The 22,017-nt window shown below is 33.9% G+C and overlaps 6 protein-coding genes across 7 annotated transcripts; 2 read left to right on the forward strand and 4 right to left on the reverse strand.

The window, feature by feature from the left end:
- Nucleotides 1–894: 894 nt before the first annotated feature.
- Nucleotides 895–8,112, forward strand: Blimp-1 (PR domain zinc finger protein 1). 2 transcript variants are annotated; one of them, XM_013322813.1, is made up of 8 exons: nt 895–925; nt 1,861–2,124; nt 2,360–2,476; nt 2,714–2,755; nt 3,231–3,379; nt 3,501–3,601; nt 3,687–5,915; nt 6,136–8,112. In XM_013322813.1, the coding sequence occupies exons 1-8, from the start codon at nt 917–919 to the stop codon at nt 6,474–6,476; spliced, it is 3,252 nt and encodes a 1,083-aa protein (XP_013178267.1). In that variant the 5' UTR covers nt 895–916; the 3' UTR covers nt 6,477–8,112. The 2 variants fall into 2 exon arrangements, with proteins under 2 accessions (XP_013178267.1, XP_013178268.1); XM_013322814.1 differs by lacking the exon at nt 2,714–2,755.
- Nucleotides 8,113–9,644: 1,532 nt separating this feature from the next.
- Nucleotides 9,645–12,528, reverse strand: LOC106125219 (gastrula zinc finger protein XlCGF7.1). Its single transcript, XM_013322328.1, has 6 exons — nt 12,275–12,528; nt 12,011–12,178; nt 11,207–11,427; nt 10,925–11,010; nt 10,136–10,303; nt 9,645–9,911 (listed from the first exon to the last, which is right to left on the reverse strand). Exons 1-6 carry the CDS (start codon nt 12,392–12,394, stop codon nt 9,706–9,708), a joined length of 969 nt encoding a protein of 322 aa, XP_013177782.1. The 5' UTR covers nt 12,395–12,528; the 3' UTR covers nt 9,645–9,705.
- Nucleotides 12,519–13,699, reverse strand: LOC106125030 (uncharacterized). The gene is made up of 3 exons (XM_013322118.1): nt 13,589–13,699; nt 12,782–13,426; nt 12,519–12,560 (listed from the first exon to the last, which is right to left on the reverse strand). Exons 1-3 carry the CDS (start codon nt 13,697–13,699, stop codon nt 12,519–12,521), a joined length of 798 nt encoding a protein of 265 aa, XP_013177572.1.
- Nucleotides 13,700–16,411: 2,712 nt separating this feature from the next.
- Nucleotides 16,412–17,983, reverse strand: Dus4 (Dihydrouridine synthase 4). The gene is made up of 2 exons (XM_013322119.1): nt 17,727–17,983; nt 16,412–17,462 (listed from the first exon to the last, which is right to left on the reverse strand). The coding sequence occupies exons 1-2, from the start codon at nt 17,846–17,848 to the stop codon at nt 16,412–16,414; spliced, it is 1,173 nt and encodes a 390-aa protein (XP_013177573.1). The 5' UTR covers nt 17,849–17,983.
- Nucleotides 17,984–18,242: 259 nt separating this feature from the next.
- On the forward strand, nt 18,243–19,920 carry Zfrp8 (Zinc finger protein RP-8). The gene is made up of 6 exons (XM_013322207.1): nt 18,243–18,501; nt 18,569–18,748; nt 18,826–18,981; nt 19,078–19,176; nt 19,324–19,623; nt 19,755–19,920. Exons 1-6 carry the CDS (start codon nt 18,322–18,324, stop codon nt 19,905–19,907), a joined length of 1,068 nt encoding a protein of 355 aa, XP_013177661.1. The 5' UTR covers nt 18,243–18,321; the 3' UTR covers nt 19,908–19,920.
- On the reverse strand, nt 19,895–20,918 carry LOC106125127 (transmembrane protein 242). Its single transcript, XM_013322208.1, has 4 exons — nt 20,703–20,918; nt 20,542–20,643; nt 20,164–20,300; nt 19,895–20,094 (listed from the first exon to the last, which is right to left on the reverse strand). The coding sequence occupies exons 1-4, from the start codon at nt 20,764–20,766 to the stop codon at nt 19,945–19,947; spliced, it is 453 nt and encodes a 150-aa protein (XP_013177662.1). The 5' UTR covers nt 20,767–20,918; the 3' UTR covers nt 19,895–19,944.
- Between the last annotated feature and the right edge of the window lie 1,099 nt (nt 20,919–22,017).

Here is a 22,017-nt window from a genome sequence, read left to right on the forward strand (position 1 = left end):
ATGAATTAAGTAATAAAAATATTTTCTAGTTTAATTTACGTGCTTGAGAAAAAAAAGAAAAAGTGTTAGATGTGATTGGTACAATATTATGGAATAGTTTATTAAAATAGTTTTTTAACTTACAATTAAATGTGATTTTTATTTTTTTATGGTACAAGCCTAACACAAGTAATATTTTTCATTTAGAAATATTCATAAGTAAGTTAATATTAAGCGGCACAGGACCGAGCATTGTGGCAATCGATGGGGGAGGCCTACGTCCAACTGTGGACAAGTTTAGGCTGAGTATGATGATGATGATGATGAAGTTAATATTTATTTTCTGACTTTTCCGGTGCAAGGTAACTGATTTAACCAAAAAGTATTATAACTCGTTTACCAATCGATATATATTTGTTGTAGGCAATGCTATAGGGTTTCGATCTATGTTTCTTTCCTCTGAGAATGTAAATGTTTGTGTTTCACACCGATTATTACACACGATTGCGTAATGTTGAACATTGTTGGTTGTTTAACGATGCATTTTGTGCTTTATTTACATTTCGGTACGCTACTAAAGTTGAAAAAAAATCAATCGAATCAAAAATAATGTTGTTTTATTAAAAGTTATTTTTCTATTTTTACGGAAGGTTTTTGTTTAATTATTTATATTTTTTACAGTTATATCATTAGAATATTATGTACTTTTGTAAGCGAGACTCGATTCCGTGTTCAACGTGCCAATTTGGCAAATATTCAATGCTGTACTTTGAAGATTTAAATCAATTTATAAAAACTGCTCTAAACTACCATATTGAACCTTTTTCCAATACCTTTTTTAATGTTAAAAATGGTAATATATTTTTTTCTTTCCAGGTACACATAATTACAATAAACAAAAAGAAAATCCTGAAATAGGGAGCTATTTATTTTCAAAATGAGACTGGTAAGGATTTACTTTCTATATCAGTAATTTTTATTCAAAAAAAATATACCAAATTTTAAATTCTCTTTGAGAATAAAATATGTTAGAAATAAATTAAATTTTGCGGAAAATATAAATAGGCATACAAGGCAGTCGGTGCGCACTGGAAAGTGCGCACTTATCACAAAACTGGGTCAGTAGTGGCACCGCCCATTTATCGAACAGTACTCTTCGACTGTTTTTAGCTAAAGTAAACCCTTTGCCCCAGACCTTACGACTCAGACTCTATTGTTACTTTAAGAGTGCAGATGGAAAAGGGTTAAATGCAGTTCGTTTGCATATTTTCGAGAATCCAAATTTATTCGTTGCCTGACCTATTATTTTGCATAAAAATACTTTGAATTAACATTATTCTTTTACTTTTAACCTATGACATGCCACAATTCGCTCGCGAAATAACATCAAAAAAGGATTTAACTAATATCGTGCGGTAACTTTCCATTTCAACGGATAGTTGTAGATTGTAGGTAGCTAACATCGACCAAGATAATACAATGAATATGTAGAGACGTATGTAAACAAAACCTCAGTCTAGTCGAGTGACCATCAACACTAATATAACTAATACAGTGTCGCTCGCCACAACGCGGAAATGATAAACCAACAATATGTCTCGTCGAACAACAAGCTAGTTCCTCTTCAACTGTTTTTGAAACTTATTTATATTATTATTTTGTTCAAAAAATATACATTAATGATGCATATTTTGAAAATTAGGCAAAAATCATCGTAAAAGTAACATAATCAGTACGCTTTATTTGGATGTTTATATTTGGCTTTGAAACTAAAAAAGAAGAAAGTGTTTTATCCTTCTAATCTAATTTCAAACTTATTAGCACCATCTGGACATCACTCAAATTTAGAGTTCTATTCTAGAATATGAATATTTTTTACAGTCAACAAGCGAAGAAATTCCGAGCACGACTGTGGTCGGCCGCACCGGTAGCCCTGGCGGTGGAGGTGCTGCATCGGCCGCAGCAGTGGTCGGGACCGGAGCTTACGATGTGACGAGAATGAGGGAGGAGGAGTTTGAACGGCTCACTGTATACATAGTGCCCGACGTGCCGTGTGAGAGAGGGACACACAACAGAGCAGAGAAAACTTTACCCAGAAGCCTCGCACTAAGACCTTCCGTAGTGCTGTCGACACCTAACACACCGGTAAGAGAAGTGAAGATATCTAACAAAGATATGGCAAGTTACAAACCAACTAACATACTAGTTCACCAGATTGTAAGCGACCAACTTTAGCTATCCTTATTCCCAATTACACCAAGTGTAGAATATATGCTTCTACGTCCTTAGCTGCTGTTGGCTGACTTTGTAGCATCGGGAATAAAATTTGGTTCATTAATCGTTAGTTGTATTATAAAATTTACATAAGCAATTATTACAGACCGAAGGAGTATGGAGTACCGGCGTTATTCCCCGTGGCACTCGCTTCGGCCCGTTCGAAGGCACCCGAACGCCAAACAAACCTAACGACAAAGTTTCCTGGCGATACTATTGGAGGGTGAGTTTCATATAATACTATCAATATTAACCGCAAATATTTATGCTCTGCTTATTTAAATATTCTATCCCCAATTCAAACAGGGTTAAGGCTTCTAGTTGTAAATAGTGTTAATTTCCTCTCCGCAGCTTACTTGGCTAAGCGCAAAATACGAAAAACTACAACAAATAAAAGCTTTAATATAAAAATGCACAACTCTCTTCTCTAACTAACCTATTCCTCTCTATGTTGGGCCAGGTACAGGAAACTGTCAGACATCATACTTATGGAAATATTAAGGTGAGAATAGGCTTTAAAACTTTTTATATGGTGGCGGTATTTTTCCAACAAATACAATTACGATTTAGTATACCCATGTATAAAAAACGCATGCATAATTATAACTTATTAGATTAATTTTAAACTATTTTAATGATGTAAATGATGCATTGAATAAACATTACAATAAGTATTATCTTCCTCGTCTACACACGCAACTTGCATCTCGTCCTTGACTCCCGATACATCGCAAGTAGTCGCTATCAGTTGCACGCGCGTTGCAAATACTATACACGTGCCACGTGCTTATATTGCTTATGATAACATCTTCACACTACCTTTGTACATTATAGCTGTTACTAGTTTTAAAACTTCAAATTCGAAATTGTGCACAGCACAAGGACTTTCGCGATCAAAGCCTAGAAGTTTACAGTCTCTATTTAAATTTAAAGTTAAAAATCGATTTTTTCTAATTACCTTAATTTTATTCTTACAGATATTTAAGGATAGTGATTATTATTACCTGGATGGATCTGATACGAGTGTTGCGAACTGGATGCGTTACGTGGCCTCTGCCTACTCCCTCTCCGTGATGAACCTCGTGGCTTGCCAGCATCAAGAGCATATATACTTCTACACGATCAGGTAACACACAACTACAGAACTATTTACTATATCACTGTAATGTTTCAAGTATCACTTTATTTGCACATTTCCGTAATTCATTTAATCTCACTTTAACATTTTTCATTTATTTTATTTACAGAGATATTATGCCAAATGAAGAATTAATGGTTTGGTACTGCAAAGACTTTGCGACGAGGCTAGGATATGACATCGATCCCGAAAGAGCAACCTACTCCATCTGTAAGCACGCTTTTTAAATTAAAATTCTATATTCGGAGTCATTTTGGAGAAACAACAATTACTATAAAACGTTTTTCTTTCACAGGCAAAGAAGAAACTATCAAAAAAGCATATGGCATACCCCCTGCCCCAGTTCATCCCGAGATTGCATTTAACCACATGAAGTACGTGCTCGGCTTAACGAACCCTAAAGAACTCCTAGAAGCTGATATTCCCACCCGAAGAATAAAACGTGAATCTATTGAAAAGGCACACATTGAAAATTATACACCACGTGAAGATCCTCGAATTACCAATAAGAACGAAAGGACAATTATAAGAACCGATGTATCTAGTAATATTATGCATCACAAATCAACAAATGATATTCAAATGGCCAGTGAACATAGAACGATATCACCGAATGGTCTCATGCAGCCTCCATCACCAGTTAAAATGCACCACAGAGATAATCAGACTTTAATAATTCATCAACACAAAGAGAGTACATCGCATTTAGTAATACATCAACTTGATAATCCCAGATTACATGCCAACAGGTCACCAGGACAAAACATACATATGAGGGATATGCGAGGACCTTCCCCAATGTTACAACATCACCAGGACAAACTAGGAAGCAAGTCGCCGGGCCTAACGCACTGCAGCGCTCAACACTATGAACATCAACTAACACCCAATGACGGATCGGTAAGATCAGATGAAGGTTACCACAGTAATGGATATCATGACGAATTTACACCACCAGAGGATTCCAGCGATTCAGACGTAGATTCCAACTATGTTCTTGATTGCTCGAATAAAACAAATGAACCAAAAGAAACTGTCATAGTGCAAAAAATGGACCAAGATATGCACAGAAATGAATACAGAAAGGTTAAAATAAAAATGCCAAGGGCATACCAATACCAGCATCACAAGGACATGGACTGCGACAGTGAAAAAGAACTGATAATTGCCGAAGATGTAGCTAACATATCACCACAGAACTTATCTCCGCCCAGACGTGACCCGGCTACTTCCACTGTTATAGTCTTGGAGTCATCACAAAACACAGTTGTTCCTATTAACAAGCCTTATTATGAAGATGGTACAATATCTCCAACACCACAACCGGCATTCATGAGATACTCTCCGCCTGACACAAGGATATTAGAAACCATATTAACTGGTAGTAGAATCGACACAAATAACAACGATCCTAATCGCCGTCAACCTAACGCGACGCCACCACCATCGTCTCCTACTGAAATGGCATATTCTTACAAAAAGAGTCAAAGGTACGGGAACGCTTGCAGTCCTGATTCTAGTTCTAATTTAACACCCTTGCCATCACTACTGCCTTTACCACAACAACTACCGGCTCCCAACGCTACGTCAGTCTATTCATCGTCGCCGCCCCATGCCATCCCACATACGACAGAAATACGGGAAATACGAGAAATACGCGAGATAAGAGAGACTAGATATGAGAGTCACTACCCAAATTACTCATACAATTTATACTCTCCACCAAACTCTACTATTATAACGCAACTTGGATCACCACCTAGCACTTATTCCCCAACCGTGTCTTCCACTCACCAGTACGAAAGGTCACAAAGCGCTCAAAGCAATCACCACTATCCCTCGTCGACCAGCGTTATAACACTTAAAAACTGTTCACAATTGAGTTTAATACAAAACTCAAATGTCAATGGTCAACTGGTACCACAACACGGCAGCATGAGTCCGGATGGTACTTGCAGTCTCATGGGCGCCCCAATGAGTCCAAACTCTCAGTCCTCTCGCGGTTACAGAAGCCTGCCTTATCCATTAAAGAAGAAAGATGGAAAAATGCACTACGAATGTAACGTTTGCTGTAAAACGTTCGGCCAACTCTCGAATTTGAAAGTGCATTTGCGGACACACTCCGGGGAACGGCCGTTCAAATGCAACGTGTGCAATAAGTCCTTCACGCAGCTTGCGCACTTACAGAAACATCATCTCGTTCACACCGGAGAAAAACCACACCAGTGTGATATCTGCAAGAAGAGGTTTTCATCCACTTCAAATTTGAAGACACATTTAAGACTGCACTCAGGTCAAAAACCTTATGCCTGTGATCTGTGTATGCAAAAGTTCACTCAATTTGTCCATCTGAAACTTCACAAGCGGCTGCATACGAACGACAGACCATACGTGTGCCAAGGGTGCGACAAAAAATATATAAGCGCCTCTGGACTAAGAACACATTGGAAAACCACAAGCTGTAAACCCAATAATATCGAAGAAGTTTTAGCAATCACCAACGCTGCGAACACTGAATGCATGGGTATGTATTATTTTATTAAGTTCACTTGCAATTTTTTCCCAAATTTAAAAAATATAATTTTCATATTAATACACAAATCACTATATTGAGAGTGAATATTACCGACCGGAGTGCCGAGAGCGACTGCAGTGCGCTGCACTTTCTCTTCGTAGGTGAACCGCAACTTTCACTTGCGCTCTCGCTAAACGCGACCGATTTCATTTTCGCGTGCACTTTGCAGGTTCCATCGACAAAGACTGCCACGATAGAGAGGGGCACGAGGCGTACGAGGTGCATTCTGCGTCGCAAGCGGGTCTCGCAGGAGTGGGCGGCGCTCGGCTGCTGGCCGGCGAGGGCGCGCTTGGTGGACACGCTCATTCCACCACGCCACACCTCGCGCCGGGCCCACTGTCGCCGCCACACTCGCAGCACGCTCAGCACGCGCAACACGCGCAGCCCTACCGCAAGCTGCATGGGCAGGCGCAGGAGCACGAGCCGGCATCGCAGCACTACTCCTCGGCGGGTGAGACGCGTCCCAGCGTAATAGAATCGAGCCAGCCTCTCATTATTGAGTGCACCTGAGCGCAGCCGCGGCACTCTCGGACGTGAGATTCCCCGCCGCAACATGTGATTCCAGTCTTGTGATCAAACGAAAGTATTTTTATATTGAAAGAGACAATCGTGCGAGTGACACTTCGACTCGTCTCATTCAGTGGCTATGAGATTATGATATGAACTTTAATTTGTACATTTTTGTAAACTATAGTTATAAGTAGTCGTTACGTCATTAAGTACTAAGTACTTACCTTAACTTCTTACTAAATAAGTATTTCCCTAGGCTTTGAAGTACTTAAGTTAGGTTTTCGCTGCCTTTACGTTAATGCTCAATTTTTATGTCTTAGTAGAGTTCTATTGTATATAAAATTTATTTCACGTCAACTTTATTTAATTTAAATATCTATTGTGTACATATTAACCGACGTTTGCATGTAAATATTTTTATATCTGCCCGTTGACTCGGAAATAATTTTGATGAATGTTATTCTTATTTAACTTTATCTATAAATGATTTGTTTGTTGATGTTTTTGCCATCTTCAATATTTTTATCTCACCAAAGAAAGTGTTAACAACTCTCCATTATATTTGGCGTTTTTTTTATATTTCAACGCCCGCGTTTTCGAAAATATTTTTAGGCTTAGATGTTTTGGAATCAACAAACAAACGAAACTACTCAATCTCAAATTAGCATTAGGTGCCAAAAGCGCGTTTGTATGTGTTAATTTTTTTTAGGTTATTTTATGAGAAATGAATTCGTGTAGTATTTTTAAAATTATCGTTCCTATATAATGATTGGAGATGGATAGTGGAGAGTGAGCGCGTGTATGCTTCAATTTAATTCTAATGTTATTTAGAATAGAATGGACAAATCGTGTACATTATCCCTACGCTAGAACAAATGGTGCTTCACGTGGTAGAGTAGTGACGCGCGCCCTCGCGGCGGCTGATTTGCTACACAATCGTAATGTTAATACACCGACTTTACTAGTACTATATTATAAACCAAGTCTCAAGTAATTACGGTTCTCCTACTCGAAAAGGCTGAGATAAAATATGTAATGAAACGATTGGCGATTATTATTGTAGGCATTAACTGCATGGTGCATAGGTCAGTTACGTGATACAAACGATGTTCGTAACCTGTGTACGATGTAGATACGATAGCTTTTTCTATATTTCTATTGTATGAATAAGATTTTTACACGCAATTACTTATAAATTTACTGTATATTTTATACCTACTATTTACCGACAGAGATAACAATTTTTGTATTAAATTGAAGCGCAATGTTCTTAAATCATTTCAATTAATATTATGTATGTGCATGTAAAATATATTGAAAATATAATAAATGTGCGCAGGTAAAGACCGTGTATAAATTAAGCACACAATAATTGTCTAAGCGTTGGCTTCTGACAGCAAAATCTCTGTATATAACATATCGTTATCCCTGTCATTTACGACAAAGCAAAAGTTATGTTTTAAATGGAGATTTTGGTCATAGAAACCCACGGTAAGTGTACTTTGTCTAAGTAACATTGACTTGGCTGTCATTTTAATTTTTTAACTAAATGTTTAATGAGAATCTTTTGAGAAAATTTAGATTTATAGTTTTCAAATAGTTAACGTTGCTTAGTTTATTATTTTGAAAAGTTGCATAATTTTATTCTGTGGCATATTAGTTCCTGTTTTAATTTTCCTTAAATTAAAATTAATATTAACTTTTTTTTATGGCACAAACATTAAATGTTAAGAATAAACTTTAAAATGGCAGGTAAGGTTCAAATATAAAGCTACATATTACATAATCTTGTTATTAACTTCTCGCCATTCCTTGTTCATAGTTATATATATTTTCGTTGAAATTTTATAGACACATATTTTTGTACTTTTATGTTTTATCTCAGTGTGTTGAAATCGAAAATAAGAATCGTTTTATATTTTCTGTAAATGTGGGGCTTTTATATTTAAATCTTGTTTAATATCGCACAAAATCATACCAAAATATAACCAGTAGCAAACAAATAAAGATTACGTATATATTATACTACACTTACCTTGGTTATCACATAAACAAACCGTGAACTTAATAGGTCTTTGTTAAAATATAATTTACATATAAATGGCCCACAAAACATATTTATATCATGTTAATAAAATTATAAACATGCGAAACATTGAAAAAAATAAATTAGGTGACGAAAATAATGTTTAAAATGTTTGAGCCCTTTTCACCTATGTCATTGTCCTTTGTAGACATTTTTCTTACATCAAAACTAGATATATTAATGATATATGATAATATCTTTATAGTTCTTAACATCAAAGCTAGCTTAAGCTCTTTTAAAAAATCAAAGGACAATGTATTGGCAGAAAAATTCAACCATCTTAATAAAAATGAAATTTTGTAATTGTAAATAAATCCATCGAAGCATGTTATCTATATCATCAGTTCTTATATTGTTAATATATTATGTACCTATATACTATTATTTATAAAACTTTCTAAATCTTAAATGATATAGACGTTTCTTACATAACATTTATTAAGTACAACTTACTCAACTATGGTACATCAGCGTAAGCAATATTTTATCACAACATTGTATTAATAACTTCTACGATTGTTTATACGAAGCAAATGTAAACCTCCTTATTGGGGTGAATTGTAATTGTTTAACACGCCTCAAATATCTATAAATATTGTAAAGGCCTGTAATTTTGTACACCTCGATCGATAATTATTTTACATCACCAAATCCAATTAAAACAGATGATAAATCTTTAAAAATAGTTTCCTTTAAACCTTTATTTTTATTTTATCTAAAAAAGAGCGTACACCTTCCTTAAAGGCCGGCAACGCATCTGCAGTTCCTCTGGCGTTGCGGATGACCATGGGCGTCGGATCAAATAATATTAGGCGATTCGTTGCTCTCTTCTCCTATAAAAAAATGAGTGTTTTACGAAAACAACTGAAATCTTCATCATCCTCGTGTGACTCATTTAAAACTGGCCAGTAATGTTTCTAAAGTAAAATTGTATGATTAAACTAAATCAAACAAATATGCAAATAAAAAACATATACTGTAGTAATAATTTATTTTAAACTAACTTATTTCTTCAAAAATATAATAAAAACAATAATATTACATTTCTTAGCTCTTAGCCTTTTGGCCTGTATTGTCCAAGGGTTGCCATCTGGTTGGATAATCTTTGAGTTATTGAATCACGAAATGTTACATTTGCATAACTTAGGAAGAAACTTCTGGTGTGAGAGTTGTATCAGGCACGTTGCATTTTTTGAAATGAGTTCTCATGTTCGAAGACTGTGTAAAGGCGAGTTTACATCGCGGGCAAGAGTACGGCTTAGCACCGGTGTGAAAATTAAGATGTGACTTCAAGTGATGCTTCTTTGTAAACGATTTGGGGCACAAAGAACACGAAAAAGGCTTGACTCCTGTAAACAAATTAAATTTATTTTACAATCTATTACATATTCATCGAAGTTTTATTATGAAGCAAAGTAAATTGAGCCTACGGAATTAACGCCTGATGATAGTAATGCAGCAAAGTTACGAATGTACGAATTATTATTTTTCTCTGTTATCGCTGAATTAACTTCAAAGTAACACATTTAAGTAGTATTTCTATAGTTTTAATGTAAATAGCTTTTGAACTGACCAGTATGAAGTCTTAAATGAAGGGTCATATTGGAGCGATCAGCGAACCGACGATCACAGTGCGGGCAGGCGTAGGGCCGCTCCCCGGAGTGCGTACGCGCGTGTTGCTTCAGTAACATCTTACGTGAAAATGCTTTCCCGCACTCCCCGCACACATGTGGCTTTACTCCTGAAAGTAACAAATAAACAACTCAGGCCCGTGGCCTAGAAGTATCATAGAGTCCCACACACTTGTCTTGACTCTGCCACATTTTAAACATCTGGGAAACTAGCTGCTCGGTTACGGGTGCTCTTTAAATCAACCTTCTTTTATTCAATTAACATTGTTAGAGCTTAATTATTAATCATTACATTAGTTTTAGACACAATTATAAGCTACGCTTTACATCTCATAGTTTTTATAATTATTAAGTCATCACCTACATTAAAGTATACATTTCAATCAAATTACTTTAAAAAATATATTGGTGTTATGGAAACATGCTAAAATGCCGTCAACAGAAACATTCACCATGAATTAACAAACACGTTTTGTAAACCTACAAAACGCTTTATTAAACTTAATTGCCTTGAAATGGCGTGTAGACCTCAAATTTACACTCTCTTGTACTCAACACACAATGAATTTAAGTATTACCTATTGGTAGTGATCGTCTATTGTTCGAAATTCATAATCGTTTTGTTTTTTGTTAAAATGTCTATGCACTTCTTATCTACATTATTTTTAATTATATTTTTCACGTTCATGCGTTCCCCCAAAGAGGTACAAATTTAATTACTGTGTATTTACCTGTATGTATCCTAACATGCATGTTATAAGCCACTCGCTGGTTGAACGACTTTGGACAGATTGAACATTTGTATTCCTTCCTATTCCTGAAACAAATATTTATATTTTCTTTATTTTGTTGACCAAAGAAGTAGCCAAGAATCACAGACAGTAGTGTAAAGCTCCGAAGCTAAATAGGGTATTGTTTTTAAAAGCTTTCGAATCAGTAAACAGTGCGTGTTCCCTAGTTTCCCAAGAATTTCTATATATGATTTTTTTAATGTAAAACATTTTAAATATTACCTGTGTATTTTCATATGGCTACTCAGATATCCTCTATCGTTAAAATATTTCCCGCACACCGGGCAAGTAGTAGCGAACTCTTTAGTACCGCGATGCACCGACATATGATATTTGAAGTTGCGAAGCTGTGAAAAGGTTTTATAACATTCTCCACAACTGTATCTAGTCATAGATGTATGCCGACGCATGTGCGTTGTAAAAGATTCCTCATTCGTGAACACCTGACGGACAAATAAACAAATCAAGTACAATTATTGACCATGTGGTAACTGCGTAATCAAATAAAACTTAAATAAGGGAATGTACTGGAATGGAAAATAATAGTGGACATAACTTTCACAGTAGACAAGCTTTCATAAATCATCAACAAAACTATTAGACTAAGAAACGTAAAACATCCGCCAAGCATATTATACGACGGTTTATAATATTTAGTGGGTTCTAAAATTGGAATATCCATAATAAAAAAATAAGAAACTTGTAGACGTTTGGAAATTTCATGGGCCTCGCCAAAGGGAGAGTAAAGGGGTCTGTTGTTCCCCCTAAAGAATCAAAAATTTGTAAAATAAATATATAAACTACTGCAAAATATTAAAACGCCTACAATCCTAATTGATAACTGAAAAAATATTTGTCAGTAATTTTTCCTACTAGCCCCTATCCCATAGATCTAGCCTAGAACACCGGCTGGCGACACCATTCTGCACATCCGTGTAGAAATAAAAGTAGAAACTCTATCTTAATGTCTGGTCTAATGCAACAATCTTTGGCAACTAACATTTTTAAAACATTGAAAATACCGACCTGATTACAAGTTGTGCATTTCAAGTCTCTAGCGCTCAGACGACGAGAACGTGATATTGCTGCAACTCTAATTTCACTATTTGAATCGTTTTTCGTATCTTCAGTGGTGCTTGAGGGAAGTTTTTCGTTTATATTATTATTGTTATCATTATTTCCATCGAGTTGACTCTGAAAGTGCAGAGATTAAATATTCTATTTTTAGAGGTGATTCATATTAAAATAAAATGTAGATAAGTTATAAACCAAAGCTAGTTTGTTTCTTACCTTAGCCGTAATGATTGGATCAGTTTCAACAGTTTTTCTACGAAATGGTTTGTAGTAATAAGGTAACCGAGGGATCCATGGACTTTCTAGTACTTCGTTTAGAATAACTTCTCGTGTCATTACTCTTTTTATATTCAAGTTCTTGCAATTAATATCGTTTTTGGTATTTATTTCGTTGAATTCTTTTATCGAAGAACTCTTCGTATATTTATTTCTTTTCAAGAGACAATTGATACCGTCTGAATTAGGTACAGACATTCTTAAATCTAGCGTAGAACTTTCTGATCTGATTGAATTATTATTATTGAAATTTAAAGGGAAATGTAAATTCTTTATCCACAATTCTCTTTTGTGCCTATTTCCAGTTAAAACTTTTTCGTTAACTTTACGACTATTAATTTTCACAAATGATTCGGCAAACGATTTTTTCGTACAGTTTTTTAAATCTTGACTGTTTTCATAAGAAGAGAGAGGTCTGTTGGACGTCTGTGATGTGAATGATCTTACTTCAGACATGATCTTATGTGTCTCAACTAGTGTGTTAGGATGGGCGGCATTAGCATTCGTGAAAAGAACTGATGTCGGTCCGTGATAACGCTCATTTGATATTGCCAGCACGCCCGCCCCCAGACCGTTACTACAACCGTTCCGAGCATATGTCTCAATAAATAAATCACGTAGCAACGAGCCTCTTTGTCGGTCTTCACATCGCACTAAATCTCCAGCAGATGAACTAAACTTTTCACTTGAAGTCCGAATCTGTTTATCTCCGAAATCTAAACCATTTAATGAACATTGTACGTTACACATGATACTTTCAATGCCTTTCTTCAAATTATTAGCATACATGCATTCGCTATTCACATCAGAACACGTCGTATCATCATTCTTCGACAAATTACTTTCTTTATACTTGCAACTAATATCTAAATCTGATTTTTCCACACCATTACTAATTTTATACAAATATTGCGGATCAATATAAATCTCCAAATTTCTAATGATATCCAAAAATTCGTTAAGTTGACATCGTTCAATAACAACTTCGCCGTGATAAATATAATACAAAACGGATGACACAGCATCGAGATCAAATTCTGGCAAGATAATATACGCTGGCGAGTCTTTTGCTGGACATGAGAGAAGTACTTCCTAAAATAATAATATAATATATTAACATTTTTTTATCAGTAAACTAAGTTAGATCATGGAAACGATTTGGCGTCTTACACGTGGAGCAAAATTGCTATACAATTGACAGAGAATATATGTCAATGTCTATCTTATTTGAATTTTTCGATTACAATTACTTACTCTTAGATAGGAGCTAACACTGGCGAGGACTGCGCGGTGCGCGCTGAAACTACGTCCGCCGCACAGCAACCGCACGTCGCACCACTCAGCCCGGGATAGCCACTCGCACATCTATAGCCATTGTCAAAGAATGCCTCAAAAAATATTACAAACACAGATAGATTACACAAGTTTACAGAACAAAATATTTTTTTTTTTTACAGAATTTCTTTATTTTATTTAAAATCTTGTTTTTCGAGTCTCTTTGAGATGACTGTGGGTAGCGAAATAAAGCTAATCCGAAACATCGATTAGCAATTCAAATAACTTCTAAATGTTATAGACACACGTTTCGAATTAAGATCTGCAACATGTATTAATAAAATAACACCGGAAATAAACTTTTTAAATACAATTATTTCTTTTTTGTCTTATTACATAGAAATTTGTACCGGATGACCGCGATCGGTAGATGCGTGGTGTCGTTTCGTGAACAAACACGCCATGTTTGCGGCACACTTTAATAATTCTTCGTCGTTCGTACAAATAGACATTACCCCTGGCTGGCACTGAGATGCGGCCAACAACTAGCTGGAGTTTGTACGTCATCACAGCTAAATTAAATAAACACATAGGTAAAACCAGGTTAACGTTTTTAAAGTGACACCAAATGTGAAAGCGTCGATCAAATAAATCTTCTCAAATAAAGGGTAATCTGAACGATTCCTAATATTTAAATTTTCTAACATAATTGTAAAATTAAACTTTATAAAACTTACGTGTGACTTAGGTTAGTTAGACTTAGGTTCAAAAAAAAGACCAAACTATATTGGCAAATTAAAAGATCTTGACGATTTTAAGATAAGGGTATTGAAAGTACTTTCCACTTGATAAGACTACCTTAAACTAAGCTAGGCGTTCCAAAGCGTTGATTATTTTACACAAATCGAATTATGTAATTGAAACAAATTACATATAGCTATTGCACAAAAATAGCAATGAAAAGCTAACGTAACTACCCTGCGACCTAGTACTCTGTGTGTATTATTTTGTATCCTTTATATAAATAACGTAATAGGTATACAATAACGGACATCAATCTTAAAGATATAATACTCGTATATTATTATTTATAATTAAGTTCTCTCATCCTTTTTTTCAATTGTAGCAGTCGCTACGCAGTCACCGTGTAAGGTTAGCTATTCATCGTAACTTACATTATTGGGTGATTGAAGATTTTTTTTTCGTGTCCACGTAATTAAATGGATTAAGTTTAAAGTAAGTTATAGAAACATGAAATTATTAATTATTAAGTTTTTAAATATACGTTTTGACACTTTAAAAATATACTAATAAATTACTTCGTTGATAATCGCTTATAAACAACTAAATTAATACTTTAAAATATGTTGAAGCTTACCATTAACTTCTAAAATTAAAAATCGCACATTTTAATATTTTACTTGAGGTCTACGCGCCTAAGTTTGTTTGTGACTTTGGCACCGCACGGAAACTTAAACGAGCGGACAACTTCCATCCACTGCACTCGGTGGTTGTAAGCCGATTGAGCCAAGCTCTACGATAGAATCCACCGCAACCTTTCCACTGGTCTAAATCCAATTATTTCAATGAACCTGGTCAGACTTTCATTTAATTGGAACAGCAATTTAATGTAAAATATAATACAATAATGTCTTAAAATAGTACCAAATATTTGAATCTGTGACTTTAATTGTTAAGTATTATTTCTAGATTAAATGTATAAAAATCAATGTTTATCCTTTGTACATCTTTGAATTGGGTGATCGGAAGATTGTGATTTACTTTGGCAGAGTATTCTTAGAACGCCTACGAGAACTCTGACATACTTTAGTTATATATTTTTGAGTTATTATATAATATACAAATAATATTTGCCAGAATTCGTTTTTCGAAAAAAAAAATACCAGCATTAGTACCAAAATAAACGCATGATTAAACATTAAAACAATATAAAATATTACAACATATTTACGGTACGTATATTTTCTCAGTCCTTTACTTTATTAAACATTGAGAAAAAAATACGTGCTTAAATGTAATTAAGCTTTCTTTTCTCATTAATAACTAAAGCACAGAGTTCAAAGGCCAGTCATAAGTGTTGTATAACGAAACGTTTACTAAGTAAAAACTGGAATTGGTAATTTGCTAAGAACTTAAAGTTTTAATGTCTATGTCGAGTTTCTTGGAACGCGCTTGTTGTATAAGCATATATTAATGATAAAATCTTGATGTTATTAAGTAGTCTAGTATGGCATTTAATATAATTTAAACACAAACATTTGGTTGGGAAAGCTTGAAGTGATAAGAGTCGGATTCCATATTGTACAAATTGTATATCATGTAAGAATATATCGATTTTGCTCTTTGCAGACCGGGTTACAAACTGACGTTACGATGTGTACTGTAACATGTTAAACGGCGAGCATACGAGCAGATTATAGTGTTACGGAAACATGTTACATCAATCTCGTAACATCGGTCAGGTTGAAGGCTATTTCGTTTATAAACATATTGTTGTGTTGGTTAATGCAGTAACATAATATATAAGCAGAAGTAACATAATAGCTTGTCAATTAAAAGACGCTAGTCCTGCAAAGCATTTTACAGTAGTATCTTATAATGCCCTCATTGTATTTTCAACTATTTCCATTTGACAAATGAATAGCGATAAATGTGTGGTTATTTTTTTCAAGATGATCACATGTTAATAGTGTGGATTATAACTTATTTTTTTAATTTTCAAGTGTGAGAAAATATTACAAAGTGTAAGGGAGAGAGGTATAACGTAAGAAAAAAAATCAATTAAGTTTCATTGAACATATTACTGTCCATATAATCTAAATCATCTATATTTTGTACATATGAATTGAAATAATTACCGGAACTTGTATTACAGTCATATTTACTACAAATACAATAGCATATACTTCTTCCGCAAGTTCTACATTTACTTGAGTGTTTCATTGTTATTTCATCTGCATATTCACATTCAATAAAATCACCGATACTACATTTTACAGGCACATCCCAATCACACAAAGGTAAAGAATTAGTAATTAAAAACTGATCAACGCTTTCGAATGTACTTAAGTTGTTGAACACTTGCTTTTGTTTTCTTGTCAATACTTTTTCAAGCATAAAAACTAAATGATGATGATAACATTGAAATGTTATTTTATCTTTATATTTATCTTTTATATCCATCCATAATTTTACGCAACTAGCTGGTGTTGTTTTTGCTCCACTAAACAGAGCTGGATTGACTAATAATCCACTTGCTGCCATTACACCATTACAATTGGTTTGATCATACAAATAATCTGCATCAGATAATGTTTTTATACCGCCATTTACAACTACAGGTACTGTTACTGATTCACAAACAGTCCTCAATGCGTGAACATCAATATTTTCACTACTTTTCTGAATAGGTGTTCTTCCATGTACTGTAAGAAATGTTACACCACATTTCTCTAATTGTTGGCATAATGAGATAGTCTTTTTCTGTTCATCCAATATTCTTATCTTTACTGACACACTGAAATTAGCAGGAAGACTATTCTTTATACCTTTCACAAGTTCATGAATTACTTCTGGCTTAGATAATAATGCACAACCATAACCGTCCTTCATTGCCCATCTTTGAGGACAACCACAATTTAAATCTACTCCATCTGCGTAGGGATACAACAGTTTTGAGGCATCCACAAAATCATTTACATCATTAGCCGCAAATTGTACAATCAGAGGAGAATCATTTACAGTTGTCGTAAATTCATTTGAACGAGCTTTAGCATTCTGACAAAATGAATCAGCTAAAATCATTGGGGTGAATGTCAAATCTGTATCATAACTGAAAGAAAAAAAATACTAAGTTTTATTGAAAAAAAGACTAACATTCAAAATTTTCAGTGTATTGATAGATGTAAAATTAAATACATATTATGATATAAAAAAATTAAGTTATCACAGTTAGTCAACAAGCAGTTCATTTAAAATTATCGTGTTACATTTAGTTTCATTAGTTAAATTTTGGTTAGAAAAGCGTTAAACGCAAGAATTATCTTAAAGTTAAATAAGTTAAGTAATAGATATAGATATGATTAACAATACAAACCTTCTCACGAGTGTTCGAAATTGAACTTTACTGTATCTGACCATAGGCGCACAAACATTTAAATAATTCTGGTTAGCTTTAGCAATAGTAAATAATTGTGAAATATCGTTTCTTACTTTCATTTTATTGTGATTTTGTCATTAATAAAATGACCACCAATCCAAAATTATAAACTCTTGGACCCAGTAATGTATTTGACATTGACAAGTTGACACCAAAAACAAGACCCAGAATAACTTTTTCATTGTGGAATGGTGGAAATTCGTAGACATGACACGCACACTTCTTGCACCTTTTTTCCTTTATTTTTAATATCCCTGAAAAAAAAGCAATAAGAAACATTTCCAGTAAAGGAAAACAAATTTTCGGTAATTTCCACAATTCTAAAGAAAATTGGAGTGGCTACAGTTGTGCCGTTTTTCTCAGATGTATTATATTAACTAGAAACACATTAAAGGAAGTGTCATGTTAATGCCATGTGTGTTGTCACCATTAAGAACAATCAAGTCAATCAACACCAAATAAATTGCAATTTCTGTATCTGTATATCCATTTCCATAAGATTTTTTAAATACTTTAATCTTTCACTTATATTATGACGGAAAATACCATCGATATAGGTGTTTTAGAAGAGAAGCCCGGCTGGCTTTTGCATCCAAGGTTTTTTCCTAGTAAAGTAGGTGGAAAACCGGCATGGTTAGATCTCAAGAATTTATGTGCACCAACCGATCTAACCTGTAAAAAGTGTAATGATCCTTTAATTTTTCTTTGCCAAGTACGTTTTTATAGTCTATATATCTACAAAATAACTTCAACATTTTTAATTAATGTTATGTTTCAAGGTTTATGCACCCTATGAAGAAAAAGAAGATTGTTTTCATCGAACGATTTTCATATTTGTTTGTCGAAATGGTTCGTGTTGTCGACCAAACTGTAGTGATAACTTCTTAGTCTTACGCTGTCAATTGCCACGTAAAAATGATTTCTACTCATTTGAACCCTACAAGGAAGATGAACTTGAGGTATTTATAAAATAAGCCTTAATTTATTAACATAATAAGTAAGAAGCTTTACATATAATACAATCGTGTTTTTACAGAGATTTTCTATGGAAAAGTGGCCAAAGCTATGTAATGTTTGTGGAGTAAGAGGACCTTCACATTGTTCAAAATGCAAGAAGTCATACTACTGCAGTCGAAAACACCAAATATTAGATTGGCAAAAGGGCCATAAAGAAAATTGTATAAAGCTACAGGTATAATTTTTTTCTTTGTGCAATTGTAAGCAGAGTAATGGATAAAAATATGTATTTATTTGCCACAGATAAATAATAAATTTATTTAAATCTTAGACAGATGACAATTGTCCGCTACCCAACTTTACTGTCACAGAAGCAGGAAAATCTGTTTTGTTCAAAGAATGGGAGCTTGTTGTAGATGCAGAAGATGAGGTAAATATAACCAGTTTATACTTGTTTGCAATAGTAAAATTAGTGTTTTTAAAGATTTTGGACAGAAGCCCTCAAATACTGTTTTTCACCATTTTCTTAAACATTGCTTAGAAAATTAACTGTAAACATATTATTAAATTTTTCAAGGAGGATGACAATGTCGTGGATGAAAATCAAGAGATGGAAAAATTGAGAAAGATGATGAATGAAAAGAGAGCTGGCACTTTAAGCAATATAAGTGAAAGTGAATTGGAACAATATACTAGAAATATGCCAGAGGACAAAGTATTTAATAAATTCAGTAAAAGGATTTCTAGACATCCTGAACAAGTGTTAAGGTATGACAGGGGTGGAACCCCTTTGTGGATCACTGGCAACACTGAAGGTGCCTTAACTCACATTCCTAATTGCCAATATTGTAGTGGAGAAAGACAGTTTGAATTTCAGGTATGTTCAGTTTCTTATTTTAATAATACAAAGTTTTAATATTCTTCTCACATACCAAGATTGTTTTAGAGAGGTCTTATTCAAGTAATGTTCTTAAGCAGAGTTAAATTAACTATTGCATATTGTTTCAGGTAATGCCACAACTTTTGAATTTTATCAATGTTGGTATTGACTTTAACAGCATTGATTGGGGTATATTGGCTATATATTCTTGCAAAAACAGCTGCAATGATGGTCCCTCATATAAAGAAGAGTTTGTAATAAAACAAGATTTATGTCAATAAAGTTTATTTTCTAACAAAATAAATATACATTACTTATCTAATTCTCTTTCACTGGTTTCTTTCCATAATCTTCAGCTAAGTATGTGAGTAGATCATTGAGGCCACTAAATTCAGTTCTTGATTGTGGGGGGTTATTCTTAGGAAGAACTGGAAGCATGTTTCCTACTTTTATTCTGAAATCTTTAAGCTGAAACAAAGTAACAATTACACTAAAGAAGATCAACATATTTTAAAAAAGAAAGAACAAAAAACTTACATCCTTTGCTCCAGAAAGCTTCCATATGCCATAACACAAGCATGAGGTACCAGCAACAGCATACAATGTACCCCAACCCAAGGCACGCAATGCTAAAATTGCTCCAGCATCCGCTAATTCCACACTACTATGTAAGCCTATAAAAGTTGTTTTAGATAATGTTAAAACAATCACTGCTAATGAGTCAGCAGCATAGTTAAATAAACATTTAGTACCACCATTGATATAAGTAATTAATGAAGAAACTAAAAGTTTTAACATTCCAAATACACCACTTCAAATACTATTTATTTTAAAGATTAGGTTTAAAGTGTCTGTAACAAATCTAATCATGTCCATATGAATATTATTTGACATGTTATTACATTTTGTAATTACCTTTGTTAAAGTATTTTGGATCTGACTTTTTTGCAGCTGATAAGGTGGCACCAAAACCAACAAAAGCAGAAATCCCAGCTACAGATGCGAGAAATGCACCGGCTATAAAAAGGCAGATATTTATTATTTTATTCCCTTAAAAACACAGAAAATTTTATTACCTTTAATTCGCTGAAGTCTCTCTTCGTCTGCCATTGAATTTTGGTAAGCAATGATAAGGCACATGAATGTTTTAGTAACGTTTTTAAATTTCCATTTTATATTTATTAAACAATTTATTGCCTAATTTAGTTTATTTTTATGAAGGAATTTATTTTATAACCTCTTTATCTCAAAAAAGATCAAAACAACACACAAACACACTGACTTTGCTGTCAATGTCAACTGTCATTATTTGTATCAAAGATTAGCTTAATTTGCAACAACCTGCCTGCTTCATAAATTATGGTTTGTGACTAAATTCCTTCGAGGAGTCATTTCTCGTTGCTGATAAAAATAATGAATAGCAATATCAGTTCTGCATCACAGGCAGGGGACTGCGTATAAAAGACGTCCAGTGATTTTTGATGACGAATTACAAGGGCTTGTTACTGTAACCCCAGAAAAATATATATGCCCTGGGGAATTCTGTAAGTTCTGTTCATACATTTTTGGCATGACCAAAAATATAACCTTGTTTTCAGGGCGCCACAATGTCCACTTACATTGCTACATTCTTTTTACATCACGTCAATGCGTTTAACAAACTTCATTTAAAAATCACCCTCGTATTTTAGACGGATTCAAAATTAACTGCTCTTATATGTTTTCTTTGCGGCTATTATTATAATCAGAGTGTATGAAATACTTTAAAACTTGACAACACTCATCAATATCAATACTATTCCAAATGGCAACAAATTTTTAATGCAACTTACCATACTTGTTACCAATAATCCATCTTCAGCATAAATTAAAAAAAAATCATTTTCTGGACAGGCAAATAGTGAGTGTGTTAAAAAATGTAGTGACCTACAAAAAGTTGCGGGTCTCACCTTTGTTAAAGTAAATTATTCTGAGACAAAATTAGTCGAAGCCGAAATATTTATAAAAATCAGTCATCTCTCTCACTCTGAAGAGAATTAGATATTTTTAGGCTGTTTTGTCATTGGAACCCTACAGTTAATTCACTGTCTAAGACACAGTTGATATGCATTTATCAAATCAATGATTGTAATCATTGGTAAAAAGGTGATTTGTTGTGAGTTGGTGAAATTATTACTAATAGCCTTAATAATTACTACTTAGGTACTCAACTCTCAAACTAAAATTAGTAGCATGACTTGTTTAATAAAACTATTTTCCCAAAATTTAATACTGATTATAAAATGTTCACAAATACATCAAATATAAATGACACCTAAAGCAACTATATTTTGTCTAAAAATTAATGTCATTAACATCAAGAATTAAGACATGTCATTACATAAATGTAGA

This window comes from Papilio xuthus, unplaced genomic scaffold, assembly GCF_000836235.2.
Source record: "Papilio xuthus unplaced genomic scaffold, Pxut_1.1 DF825928.1, whole genome shotgun sequence".
NCBI classification, from domain to species: domain Eukaryota; kingdom Metazoa; phylum Arthropoda; class Insecta; order Lepidoptera; family Papilionidae; genus Papilio; species Papilio xuthus.